This window comes from Osmerus eperlanus, chromosome 20, assembly GCF_963692335.1.
Source record: "Osmerus eperlanus chromosome 20, fOsmEpe2.1, whole genome shotgun sequence".
In the NCBI taxonomy this organism is placed as follows: domain Eukaryota; kingdom Metazoa; phylum Chordata; class Actinopteri; order Osmeriformes; family Osmeridae; genus Osmerus; species Osmerus eperlanus.
In genome coordinates, this window is record NC_085037.1 from 10,602,230 (window position 1) to 10,615,155 (window position 12,926).

At 48.6% G+C, this 12,926-nt stretch overlaps 1 protein-coding gene across 1 annotated transcript; it reads right to left on the bottom strand.

Annotated features, from left to right (window-relative positions):
- Positions 1 to 718: 718 nt before the first annotated feature.
- On the bottom strand, positions 719 to 12,098 carry susd5 (sushi domain containing 5). The gene is given in 7 exon segments (XM_062446083.1): positions 719 to 5,359; positions 5,693 to 5,881; positions 7,081 to 7,189; positions 11,565 to 11,600; positions 11,602 to 11,662; positions 11,664 to 11,742; positions 12,044 to 12,098. Coding segments are annotated over 7 exon segments (2,790 nt in total). The 3' UTR covers positions 719 to 3,098.
- Positions 12,099 to 12,926: the final 828 nt, after the last annotated feature.

The window sequence follows — 12,926 nt, forward strand, 5'->3', positions numbered from 1 at the left end:
GTCCAAGTGCTGTGTTGCAAGTAGGCGTTTCAGACTATAACATTGGTGTGATTTGGGGATCGGTGATAGAGGGAGAGAAAGAGGAAAAAAAGATGGAGAGAATGTAGAAGAAAGAAGGCTTGAGTCTGACCGAAAGGGGGTGCTGCTCCAGGAGAGAGGACAGGAAGGAGAGGGCGGAGGACTGGAGGAGGGCAGGGCAAGGGGAAGTGTAGCCCCTCGTTTGATGACATTGGATCAGGCCTGAGCTGGTGCCGAGAGAGGGAGAGGAGCCAGAGAAAACACTTAGTCGTTTAATAATGTTTGAACATCGTGCCTCCGTGCAGTTTATCACACAAAAGTGAGAAAAATCTGAAAAATCTCTCTCCCTTTCTCCTCTCTCCCTGTCTCCATCGCTCCTACGCTCTGCTTTCTTCTTCATCTCTATTCCTCTCTCCATCTCCTTTTCCTCTCTACTTCCTTCCCTCTCACTCTTTATCTCTACCGATCTCTCCAAGTCTTCTCCATTTCCGTCTACGTATCTGTGACGGAACGCTTGGGTTGATCGGAGACATCACAGGGACTACTAGGGTCAGAGTTCAGGAGGGATTTCGGTCAAATTCCAATCGTGTGAAACAGAGGTCATAGAACATGAACACACTCTTAAATGTGACCCGTCAGTCACACACACACAAACACACAAATGAATTCAGTGAATGGAGTTGCGGTTTACACAGTGTCACAGATGTATGTGTTTATTATGAACTATCTCCCATTTACACTTCCTATTGACAACACACAAGCACCTTCTGAAAGTGATTAAGAAGGACAAGACAATGATAAGGCAATGATGTCATAAAAAGCAAAAAACAAACATTTTATGGACATCATACTTTATACACACTTTTCTTTTTTCAGTCCGATCTCATTGATCTCCATCACTCATGTTGATATCATGGTGACAAACATAAAATGCTACTTTTTTTTTAACAAATAATCTTGATAATCTACAGTCTCACTGTCTTGGCCTACTTGACCTCATTCAAACTCATCTTTACAGATATCCTTCTGATTGCAACAACTGTGTTTGAGAATAGGTCCTGTATAACTTAAGATGTGGAACAGAGAAGAATGGAAAATGAGATTATCCCTCCAAAGTTGACTGTGAAGTATGGAAATACCCTATCCCACGTAAGCCTATACCATCTTTCTACGTATGCTTTCACCAAGTGGTGTGTTATAAACTACCTGTGTGTGTGTATGTAAGAAACTAATGTACCTGAATAAGATAACCCTGTATTGACATGAAGATAAAGAGTTTGTGGTATCTGTTCCTGTTGTAACATCCTTTCCGAAAAGACAGCACATAAAGCAGTTAAATTATTTACATGAACAGACATCCCCTTAAACAAGGTAAAGGCCTCCTGGGGCTGGATCAAAATTATTTATTTTAAAATATTAAATCTGTATTTGACTTACTCTTATTCTGTGACTTTGCACTTTAAAAAAAAACCTGTTCTATTAGTTAATGTTGTACTGAGTGCACACCAAGTATTTTAACATTTGCAAATAGTAATTGACCCCGATCCAGTGCCTTCTCTCTCATCTCGACCCAGAAAGAATCCCTGACCAAAACACAGTGGAGTAAAAACAAACAGCTTTTCAACACTGAATATTTAAGCTTTTTACAACAGAGCATATAGGAGAGAACTTGTCAGTAACTTAAATACATGAAAAAGAAGATGTTATGTGATTATAGTTTACAGTAACCTCTTATATTTCCTTTTTATTGCATTTATACAGTATTGCTGACTTACTCACTTAGAAAAAATACAGCATTGTTGTTGTTTGTAATAGTTACCTTATCAATTATTGAACTCCATTTTTGTATGTTGAAGTTGTTCAAATGACATTTTCAGTGTTCAGCTCTGAAATTCTATAGTTTCGAAATAAAGAAAAATCACGTATTTTAGACAAACAGTTCAAAATAGTTCAACAGGTTACAATATACACTATTCAGTATCATATAACAGTTTCCACTGCCATCCATGACACACATTTGGGAACTTAATTACAAATTAAATTTTATAATATGAGTAAGGGCAGTGACTCCACATTTGTCTTTCTGTCTATCTGTCTATTTGTCTGTCTGTCTGCCTGCTCAACTTTGGCAGGTTGACGTGGTTGTATAAAATCATTTGATCTCCCGTCTCAGTGAGTGCCTGTGGCATCGCCGGGTGCAGACGTTGGACTCCTGACTCCTGACACGTCACGCTGTGGACCGACAGCTCACACTGAAGTGACACACACACACAGACACACACAGACACACACCCATACGTAACACAAATACACACTCCTGCATGCACAAACATCAGCTCTCACGCTCTCTCTATCAAACACACACACACACACAGACACACACAGACACACACACTTTTTCTTGTCTCTTTCTTGCAGGGCTGAGTCGGCAGTCTGGACTCGCCCTCTCAATCTCACCAGCAGACTCTGTCAAAACCAACAAGACAACCTTACCAGGCAAGAAGTCTCCACATGAGAATTTCTCTCTCTTTCTCTTTTTTCCAGTCATCAATCTTGTCCTCTTCTCTTGCAATCATGTCTAAACTGTTGGACTGACAGTGCTGGGTCGTTAGTTTGAGGCCGTTCCCCCAACGTGTCGCACCTGAGGTGTGGATTCAACACGTTTGTCATGAGAAAACAAGAAGCTAATTATCAATATCAAAAGGATCAGGATAACAAAAACCTTTTAAGTCAATGACGTCAAATTAACACGAGCACACAGTAATAACACAGTAACAACACCAATGAATCTGTACCACAATGTCCCAGGGCTTTTAGGGGAAAAGTCCCATCTCAGATATGAGCTCCTGCTAGCTTTAGCTCAGTCGCTTATCTTCCTCTTCACTCAACTCCCCAGTTGTCTGTCTTCACAGACCAAGGCCCTGTCCAAAGAGAGACGTCTCTCTTTGGACAGGGCCATAGTTGTTCAGCTCACACCCTTTCGAAACGCCTCCCCCCTTAGCAGCCCTCCTCCAGACTGTCCTTGCAGCCCCTCAGTGTCTCTCCTCTCGGTCTCCCCTCCCTCTCTCTTCCCCTCTCCTTTAGACCTTCTGCTGCATCTCTATCTGCTGGCCACTTGGACTCTGCCCCTTCCCGTTCATCTCGTACATCGAGGTCTTCTGCTGTCTCCTCCGGTAACACCACGCCCCGGCGACGGCTGCCACGGCAACCGCACACACCGCCACCACGATGGCGGCCACCGTGGGGCCGCGGCCCGATGACGGGGGAGGAGGGGGAGGACAGTCCTCGTCCAGACAGGCTGCCTCCCCCACCTCCCCATCCTCAACCCCCTCCCTGGCTCTTTGAGTCGTGTTGCGATCTGCACGCTCCTCCTCCAGCCCCGTGATGTCATCATCCCGCGCGGTGGGTCCAAGGCCGTGGTCCAGGAAGGGGTGCACGTGCTCGGTGGTGGCGTCCTCCCAGGTCTCCGGCCCAGGGGCCACGGTGTATTCGTCCGTGTTGGGGTCGGAGGGGGAGTCCGTGGGCTCGGGTGTGAGATGGTCAGGGGAGGTGGTGTGGGCGAGTCCAGGCCAGCCTTCCTCCGCTCCCTGTGAGGGGGACTGGGAGAAGCTGGTAAAGGCGGTGGGCTGGCTCATCTCCACCTCATTGGGACTGTCCGTCCCCTTGACGACGAGCTCCTCCTCCGGTTCTTCTGATCCTATCCCCTCCTCCGTGGAGCCGCCACCCACTTTCTCCGTCTCGTCCGGAACGACCGGGTATCCATCCAGCCACAGCTCCTCTGTGCTGGCCGTCGGTTCTCTCCCTGCTCCTTCCTGGGTCACGTTCTGTGGGTCGTCCGTCGGCATGACGACCGGAGGTGCCACATGGTGTTCGTGGTCGTCGTGATCTTCGTGACTGTCGTGGTCGCCGTGGTCGTCATGGCGGTCGTGGTCACTGTCTTCGTCATGGTCATCTTGGTCCTCACTGGTATCGTGTTCATCGGAGTGATCGTGGTCATGATCGTTCGGGTGACTTTCAGGGTCTGAATGTTCCTCTGAGTGATCAGTGTGGTCATCGTGGTCATCGGTTACGCCTTCATGGTCATCATGGTGATCATGGTCATCATGGTCATCATGGTGATCATGGTGATCATGGTGATCATGGTGATCATGGTCGTGATGGTCGTCATGGTGATCATGGTGATCATGGTGATCATGGTCGTGATGGTCGTCATGGTGATCATGGTCGTCATGGTCGTCCTGGTCGTAGGGTTCATGTTCATGACTGTCATGGTCGACATGGTGATCATGGTCGTCATGGTCGTCCTCACGGACAACGTGTTCCACTTGGCTGCCATAGAGAACACTGTCCCGGTCATCTTCATGTTCGCCCATGTCATAGTGCTCCTCGTGGTCATCGTCGTCGTCATAGTGACCGCCCTTCTCATGGTCGTCTTCGTGTTTACTTTGGTTGTAGTGTTCGTCATGGTCGTCGTGTTTGTCGTGATCGTCATGGTCGACAACGTCATCGTCGTGATCGTCGTGATCGATGTGTTCATGATCGTCATGGACACCTTGATCTATCGCTTCATGGCTATCGAGATCCTCTTTGTCGTGGTCTTCAAGTTCAACATGGCTGTCATCAAAGGGGTCATCTGGCTGCTTGTAGTGACTTTCCTGGCTGTCATCCTCTTTTACATCCTCTGTTTCACTGCCTGAAGCTTTGACACGGTTGTCTCCCCCAGAGGGTGTGGTCTGGATGATTGGCGGCTGGGTGGGCACAGGATGTCCCGCCTCCTGGAAGGCCTCGGAGGGGAACCAGAACAGGTGTTTCTGGGAGAGCAGAGAGACCGGCGCCTCAGTCACCACCCTGGCATCCGCCCCCGTCCCTAGCACCTCCTCCTGCTCCTCCCCAGGACTATCGCTGGAATCCACCCCCTCCACCACATCTTCCTCCTCTTCTCCTCCGGTCAGCGGTCCCTCCTCCTCCTCCTCCTGCTGCTCCTCTCCCACAGACATCTCCTCTCCTCCTCTGTCTTCTCCCTCTTCCTCTGGCGCTGCCGTCTCCTCTCCTGCCTCCTCTTCTCCTGCCTTCTCCTCTCCTGCCTCCTCCTCTCCTGCCTCCTCCGCCGTGTCCTCTCCTCCCTCCACGCTGAAGCTTGCTTCCTGCTGTTCCTGGCTCCTGTGCTCCTCCTCCTTGTCCTCCTCTTCTGCCACGTGGGCCGCCTCCTGCACCTCCTCCTGTACCTCCCCCTGCGCCTCCTCTAGTCGCTCGTCCTCGGCGAGGTCCTCAGGGTCTTCGTAGGAGTGGTGGTGGTCGCCTGTGAACCTGTCCTCGTAGTCGATGTGAGTTTCTGTTCCATCTGTAGAGCCAGAGAAAGAGAGAGAGAGAAGTATCGGATCAACATCAATTAAGAAGAAACATCAAACACACCTTAACAGCAGACATGCATGCAAACATGCACAGAAGAAGAAAAATAAAACATTTAAAGTCATAGGAGAAGAAGAAGATGGACCTGGAGAGCTATTTTCACTGTCATTGAACTGAAGTGAGACTTGAAAACATTAACCAGCCGGGTTAATGTCTCTCTCTCTCTCTCTCTCTCTCTCTCTCTCTCTCTCTCTCTCTCTCTCTCTCTCTCTCTCTCTCTCTCTCACACACACACACACACACACACACACACACACACACGTACCTTTAACACAGAGCTGTACCAGTCCGTACCACTCCGCACAGCTGTCGCACAGCAGACTGAAGACGCTGTGCCCGCTGGGCATCACATGACCCGGCACGCACGAGTACAGCAGCTCGTCGCCAAGCTCAAACCCAGTGTGCCCCTGGAGACGAGTGTTTGGGAAAGATGGGGGGTCTCCACATGGAACGCCTGTCAACAACACGCACATTGGTTACTCAGGCAGCGGCATGTTGAATTTACACGAGTCGTGAATAGGACGAGTGTGAGTTTTGATCGGGAGACTCTACTCTTCTTGTAAAGAACCACCTCTGGTAAGCAAGCGGCTTACCAAGCATCAGAACCACTGACGCCCAGGCCATCAGAGGCCCTAGGCCAACCTAAGTGTGTGCACTGTGTGAGCCGCCACAGTGACTCTCCTGTTTAGGAGTCCAGACCCCAGGAGATTAGCCCTGGGTGGCGTCCAACAGACATCCGCTCTGTAAACACTCCCTCGTCCTAACCCCCTTCTTCCTTCTGGGTTTCCCCGGATCTGGAGGGGTGGGATGGGTGTAGCTGCCAGGGCCGAGCCTCCGGTGGAAGGCAGAAAAGATATATCGATTGTTTCACCCATTTGTTCACACTGTGAACTGTCTAATGAGGGGTGGTTGTTGGACTGGAACTGGCTGTGTTTGCACATTGCTTGCTCTGATTGATATCCTATGCATTTCATGGCTTAAGTAAATCAACAGGACAGGTTTGCACTAATTAATAGAGAGGGTAAGAGCCCCACACATGGATCCGTGCAGAAACACACAAACAGACTTGAGTAAACACAGGAATGAGAGGAGACTGGGATACCGTGAAGGAGGGAGGGAGGGAAGAGAGAGAGAGAGGGGGGGGAGGGAGGGAGGGAGGGAGGGAAGAGAGGGAGAATGGTGGGAGGAAGGGAGGGAGGGAGGGGAAGAGATAGAGGGAAGAGAGAGAGAGGATGGTGGGAGGGAGGGAGGGAGAATGGTGGGAGGAAGGGAGGGAGGGAGGGGAAGAGATGGAGGGAAGAGAGAGAGAGGATGGTGGGAGGGAGGGAGGGGAAGAGATGGAGGATGGAAGGAGTGAAAAGAGGGAAGAGAGAGAGGATGGAGGGAGAGAGGATGAAGGAGGGAAGAGAGAGAGGATGGAGAGAGGATGGAGAGAGGATGGGTGAGGAGGGAGGGAGGAGGTATGCAGGAACACTGCTTCTTTCACTCCTTAGTAAACGTCTCAGGGCAGAGACTGTGAACGAGCTCACTTAAACAACTCACACACACACACATCTTCCAAGCACTCCAAGCACACTCAACATCCATTTGATTTACATTTTGTGAGTGTGCCTGAGAGTGTGTGTACGTGTGTGTGTGTGTGTGTGTGCTTACCCATGTCTTTGACGCAGAAGGCATGCAGGTGTTCGGTGTCCTCTGTTGCGTTCTCTGTCTTCACATCCACAGCCTTCAGAGCACTGCCCACATTGCTGCACACTGTGGTCCTGCGGAGAGAGACACACGTTACCCTGCAGTCCTGTCTGTGATGGAGACGCTGTGCTTGTCAGAAACACAGGAGAGGCCTGTGATCCAGACCGACGTTACGCAACACTCGCTGGACTGTATAAACGACAAGACTGTGAACTGCTATACACACAGGCAAACATTTGCAACACGTCAACTAATCACACACACGGACAGACACACAAACCACACACACATACATACAGACGGGTTAATCATGTGTCATGTGACGAAACCAGCTCCATGGGATCTTAAGTCTGTGGCGTTGTATAAAGGCCATATTACACACACAGACGTCCACCCTTAGGTTTGGATAAGGTTTGTGATTTCGGTATTACATCTCCAGTATAATCTAGTATGAGACTGCTGCATTTATGTTCGATAAAGTCACTCTTCTGCAGGAGCTGCTTTGGATGATGTATGTGTGTGTGTGTGTGTGTGTGTGTGTGTGTGTGTGTGTGTGTGTGTGTGTGTGTGTGTGTGTGTGGAAGGGAAACACATCCCAACCAGAACACTATACTATGCACACAAACAAACACAGAAATCACTGGCACCACCAGAGTTTCTGTTTAATACAAATATTATTACAGCATGCCATGATCAGCCTGACACGGACACATATTTGCAGCCATAACCTCTGGAGACTAATGTGATACTATATCTACTCGACAGGATGTACAATAGTATGTATAGTATGTAACAATATACAGTTCCCTATGAACAATAAGGAAATACACCCAAATAAAAGCACAGTTTAATGAACCATTGCAAATAAAGTCAACTCTCTTTCTTCAGTGACAGAAGCAGCCAATCTTAACGACTCATAAGACACCAGTAGTTCCAAATGTTCTATAGATTTTAAATAGATTAGAAGAGAAGAAGAGTTAGATCACTGCAATGTACATTTGCTTTTGCTCCTGATTCTGACCAGGATGAGAAAATGTAACAGGTAATTTACCAATAAAACTAAAGATTTTGTGCAACTAATTAAATAAAATAAAAAAATAATAAAAAAAGCTATTAAACTATGTGTGTGTGTGTTAATCACAGTATCAACAGATGGAAAGAATCTGGCAGACTGGCATCATGGTGTGTGTGTGTGTGCGTGTAGGAGAGTGTGTGTGTGTGTGTGTGTGAGTGAGAGAGAGAGTGTGTGTGCTTCTGTGTGACTCATATGCCTTGTAACACTCTCACTTCAGCCTCTTTATCAGCTTATAAGGACAACTGGCTGGAAGGAGAAACACCGAATCACTGAGAAAACACAGACAAAGAGACTGAAAGAAAACACAGACAAACGGTTTTAAACGGTATTAAACTACCTCTCAGGGAGTGAGACGAGTGCGTGAGTGTGAGAGAGAGACAAGGAGGGAGTGTGAGAGAGAGACAAGGAGAGAGTGTGAGAGAGAGACAAGGAGAGAATGTGAGAGAGAGACAAGGAGGGAGTGTGAGAGAGAGACAAGGAGGGAGTGTGAGAGAGAGACAAGGAGGGAGTGTGAGAGAGAGACAAGGAGAGAGTGTGAGAGAGAGACAAGGAGGGAGTGTGAGAGAGAGACAAGGAGAGAGTGTGAGAGAGAGACAAGGAGGGAGTGTGAGAGAGAGACAAGGAGAGAGTGTGAGAGAGAGACAAGGAGGGAGTGTGAGAGAGAGACAAGGAGAGAGTGTGAGAGAGAGACAAGGAGGGAGTGTGAGAGAGAGACAAGGAGAGAGTGTGAGAGAGAGACAAGGAGAGAGTGTGAGAGAGAGACAAGGAGGGAGTGTGAGAGAGAGACAAGGAGGGAGTGTGAGAGAGAGACAAGGAGAGAGTGTGAGAGAGAGACAAGGAGGGAGTGTGAGAGAGAGACAAGGAGGGAGTGTGAGAGAGAGACAAGGAGAGAGTGTGAGAGAGAGACAAGGAGGGAGTGTGAGAGAGAGACAAGGAGGGAGAAAGAAAAAGAGGAGACTCACCGTCTACCCTTTTCCTGAGTCATTTCACAAGTCCCCTTTACCTTAAATGACACAACTATTACTGGAAAAGACCAAAGGCCTGTGTAGCGGGTTGAATGGGGGGGGGGGGGGGGGGGTCTGGGCTGTGTCTAAATCAGTCTTTTTTAGAAAACAACCCCTCTCCTGGTATTTTGTTTGGTTGCCGTGACAGCTATGTGACAGGTAAGAGGGAGGTGAAAAGGTGTGTGTGTGAGACTGTGTGTGTATGTGTGAGAGAGAGAGAGTGTACTTTCATCTGTGTTCGTGCCAGCGAGGAGTGGGTGTCGTCCTGGGGAGTCTGAAGCAGTACGCAACACTTTCACCCTGTAAAATCAAACTGGACCTAATTATAATTCCTCAGAATCACGTGAGTCTTCCTGTGCTCCTGAGAACTGTTGTAAAGTCTTGGTGAGGCCTTTATGAAGCCCCAGCAAGCATAGAGTTTGGGTGGACCCAAACTCAGAGCACCTCTGGGAAGAAACCTGATTCTGCTGGAGTGTGTTAGGAAAGGAGAGGGTTTGGGTGGGTGGTTGATGGACAAAAGCGAAAAAGAAAAAGCGGACGGGAGGATGAGGGTTACAGGGAGGGAAGGAGAGAAGAGGGAAAGACGGATGGAATAAGGACGGAATGAGAGAGGGAGAGTGATGATCTACTCCACATCCTTGTGCTTCTGACACCAACCTGTTGATTATGAGTCACGAGACAAGGTCTCACCCCCAGAAAATTGTGTGTGTCTGTATGTGTGTTTGTCTGTGTTTTGTAACCTGCTGTTAAATACCTTTAGCAACAGACATTCGAAACAGAAATGACACAGGCTACCTCAAGGGCGACGTACTAAAGGTGAATCTGGCTCTGGGACGTTACGTGTTCTACTTAATGAAAACTTCTCATCAATCAGTGATGACGGACGGTCTTTTGTTCAGTGATTACTGGGCTGGGGTCTGGGCTGGGTTTGGCCAGTACATCTGTTAGTGATCTTGGAGAGTGAAGTAGAATGTGAGGAGGTTACAGCACGTACATAAGATCTGGGTGGGGAGATATGACTCAACGCAGGCCTGTATGGGACATACACCACAACCCTATAGGAGGTCTCAGAGTGCAGAGTCTCAGAGCGATGTCAGAGTGGAGGCAGCAAGCTGGCTGATCACATGCAATCTAACTTGATCAAAGATGTTTTCCCTGCTACATGCATGAACATACCAAACACTGGAGATGTGTGTGTGTGTGTGCCAGTGCCAATGGGAGGAAAAGAAGCAAGGCTGTATCTCATCAAGTCTTGTAGAGCTTTTATCATTTCGTCGACTGTCATTTTCCTCGCTAGCACTAAAACAGAGATATGAGAACGGCTTACATAGAGGGAGAGGGGGGAGTAAGGGAGAGGGGCGAGTGAGGTAGATATGTACACACAGTGTATGGACGAGGAGATGGATGAATGATACACTTCGAAACATGGTAAGAGGGTGTGAAAGCTGCTGTCCATTGGTAAACCCAGTGAGAGAGAAAGAGAGACAGACAGACAGACAGACAATGTGTCTTTCTACAAACAGTCATCACTCCGGGGCCATTTTAAGCACCAGGCAGCCATTTTGCCGTTGCTTTTTCAAATCTTAAAACACTTTAACCACCGCTGCGCTGACTAACAGGCTCACACTGTAAATTCATCCATTCACCATACCTAAACCAAACATCTAATCTGCAACCCATGTCAACATACACTGAGGTGACTGTCATGGGAACCAGAAGTCCATGTCTGTGAACAGAAGAGGGACAGCAGTCCCTCGGTCAGCCCAGGGTCTCCTCTGTCCTCCGCTCCTCTGTATAGGACCCGAGTGCTATGGAGCGTGTTACCGTGGAGATGAGAGGTGTAAATGGAGGCGTTTGTCGGCATGACACCCCAGCTCAGAATTTCCTCCTCTCCAGATATGAACAGAGGAGCCTTTCTCCCCTCCCTCCTCTCCCTCTCCCTCCCTCCCTCTCCTCCCTCCCTCCCCCCTCTCTCTCTCTCTCTCTCTCTCTCTCCCTCCTCCCTCCCTCCCTCCCTCCCCCTCCCTCCCTCCTCCCTCCCTCCCTCCCTCCCTCCCTCCCTCCTCCCTCTCTCTCTCTCTCTCTCTCTTTCTTCTCCATCTCCCTCTCCCTCCCTCCCTCTCTCTCTCTCTCTCTCTCTCTCTTCTCTCTCTCTCTCTCTCTCATCTCTCTCTCTCTCTCTCTCTCTCTCTCTTCTCTCTCTCTCTCTCTCCCTCTCCCTCTCCTCTCCCCCTCTCTCTCTCTCTCTCTCTCTCTCGCCACTCGTTCTCCAACTGCCAGTTGTCCCTTTCCACTTTCACACATCACTCTTCAACCCCAAAATGTAATGTGTGCACGTGTGTGTGTGTGTGTGCGTGTGTTTGTCTTACCCCCACGGTGCCTCCATAGAGCCAACCACGGGTGCACCTCGGAGAAGGAGCACTCGACCACGGCGTGACGTAGCTCCTCGGCGAAGCCAGCCGGCGCCATGGGAAACACACGCATGTTCAGCCGCCCCCAACTCTTGGGAGTCGGACGTGTTCCTCAGGTCCAATAAGAACACACGACCTGGGGAGAGAAGAGCGTCAGAACAGAATGCACAGACATGCCCTGGCGCAGGGGCGAGGCACAAAGAACAGAATAGCTCGCAGTGACAGTTTGGGTTCTCAGCAAAGACTGATGTCCAACTGTTGGTCCTGGGTGAGATTACTCAGGTTAGCCTTTAAAATCTGGGAGGAGAGATGAACTGTCTAGGGTCAGACTAGAGGCCTTTCTACTTTTAAAGCTATCATTGTACCACATCAGGAGGATAATGAGAGGTGTTCCCTGGTGAATAGGGTCTAATGATCGCCATATAGAACTCTGTAACCTTCATCCTCATGTGGACTCATCTTAATCACCATCAAACTCACGTTCACTGACATGTACCAAAATAAACTTGAAACAAACAGGATGTGCATTTTTGTGTGAGAGTTTATTTTCGGACAGATGTGGAGCTTGACATGCTCTTATGCCCACTTTGCAGATGATATGCTGACCAATAAGATCGAAAACTTCTCGAAACAGTTATGCTCATGCCACTTATACTGCGCATAACTTGGCGCGTGGCATGTTCATCAAATTTGACTATGGACTTTCTGTCTTAAAGCCTAATTACATAAATGTAGGCCTACCTTCCAGTCGTTGTAAATGTACAAGGTGCTCCCTAAATGTTAGTGTGAAAAGGCAAGAGACAAGAACCCAGGTGTGGATAACTGCTTCTCACTTCAATGCACTATCGAAACAGTACCATAGGATGTCACAAAGAAGAACTTACCATCGGCGCAAACGACAGAGACAAACGTTATCCAAGTCAACCATCCAAAAAGTGAAGAAAAAAATAAATTTCTGTTGAAATTGCGTTCCCACATTTTCTGAGCACTTATTTTAGACGTTTCGTAGGATGTCAAAGTTCCAACACAAATGTCCCCTTGCAAGTGATAAAACAGAGGAGACAGAAACTCCGTTATTTCCCTGCCGGTTCCGGAGATGGACTGAGATAATCGAAAGTGAGCTTGTTGACGTAAAGGTAAAGCGGAAAGAAACGGTTGGTGTGGTTGAGCGAGTCGCGGTTATGTCCCCAAATAGTGCCTTGCAGAGCATATGGAGCATCGGCGTGAAAACTCACATATCCCCGTTAGTAAATACGTCACAGCACATAATCTGAAGGGTGGGTAGCCGCGCGCGCTAAGCAACACCGACGTGGAGCTGCG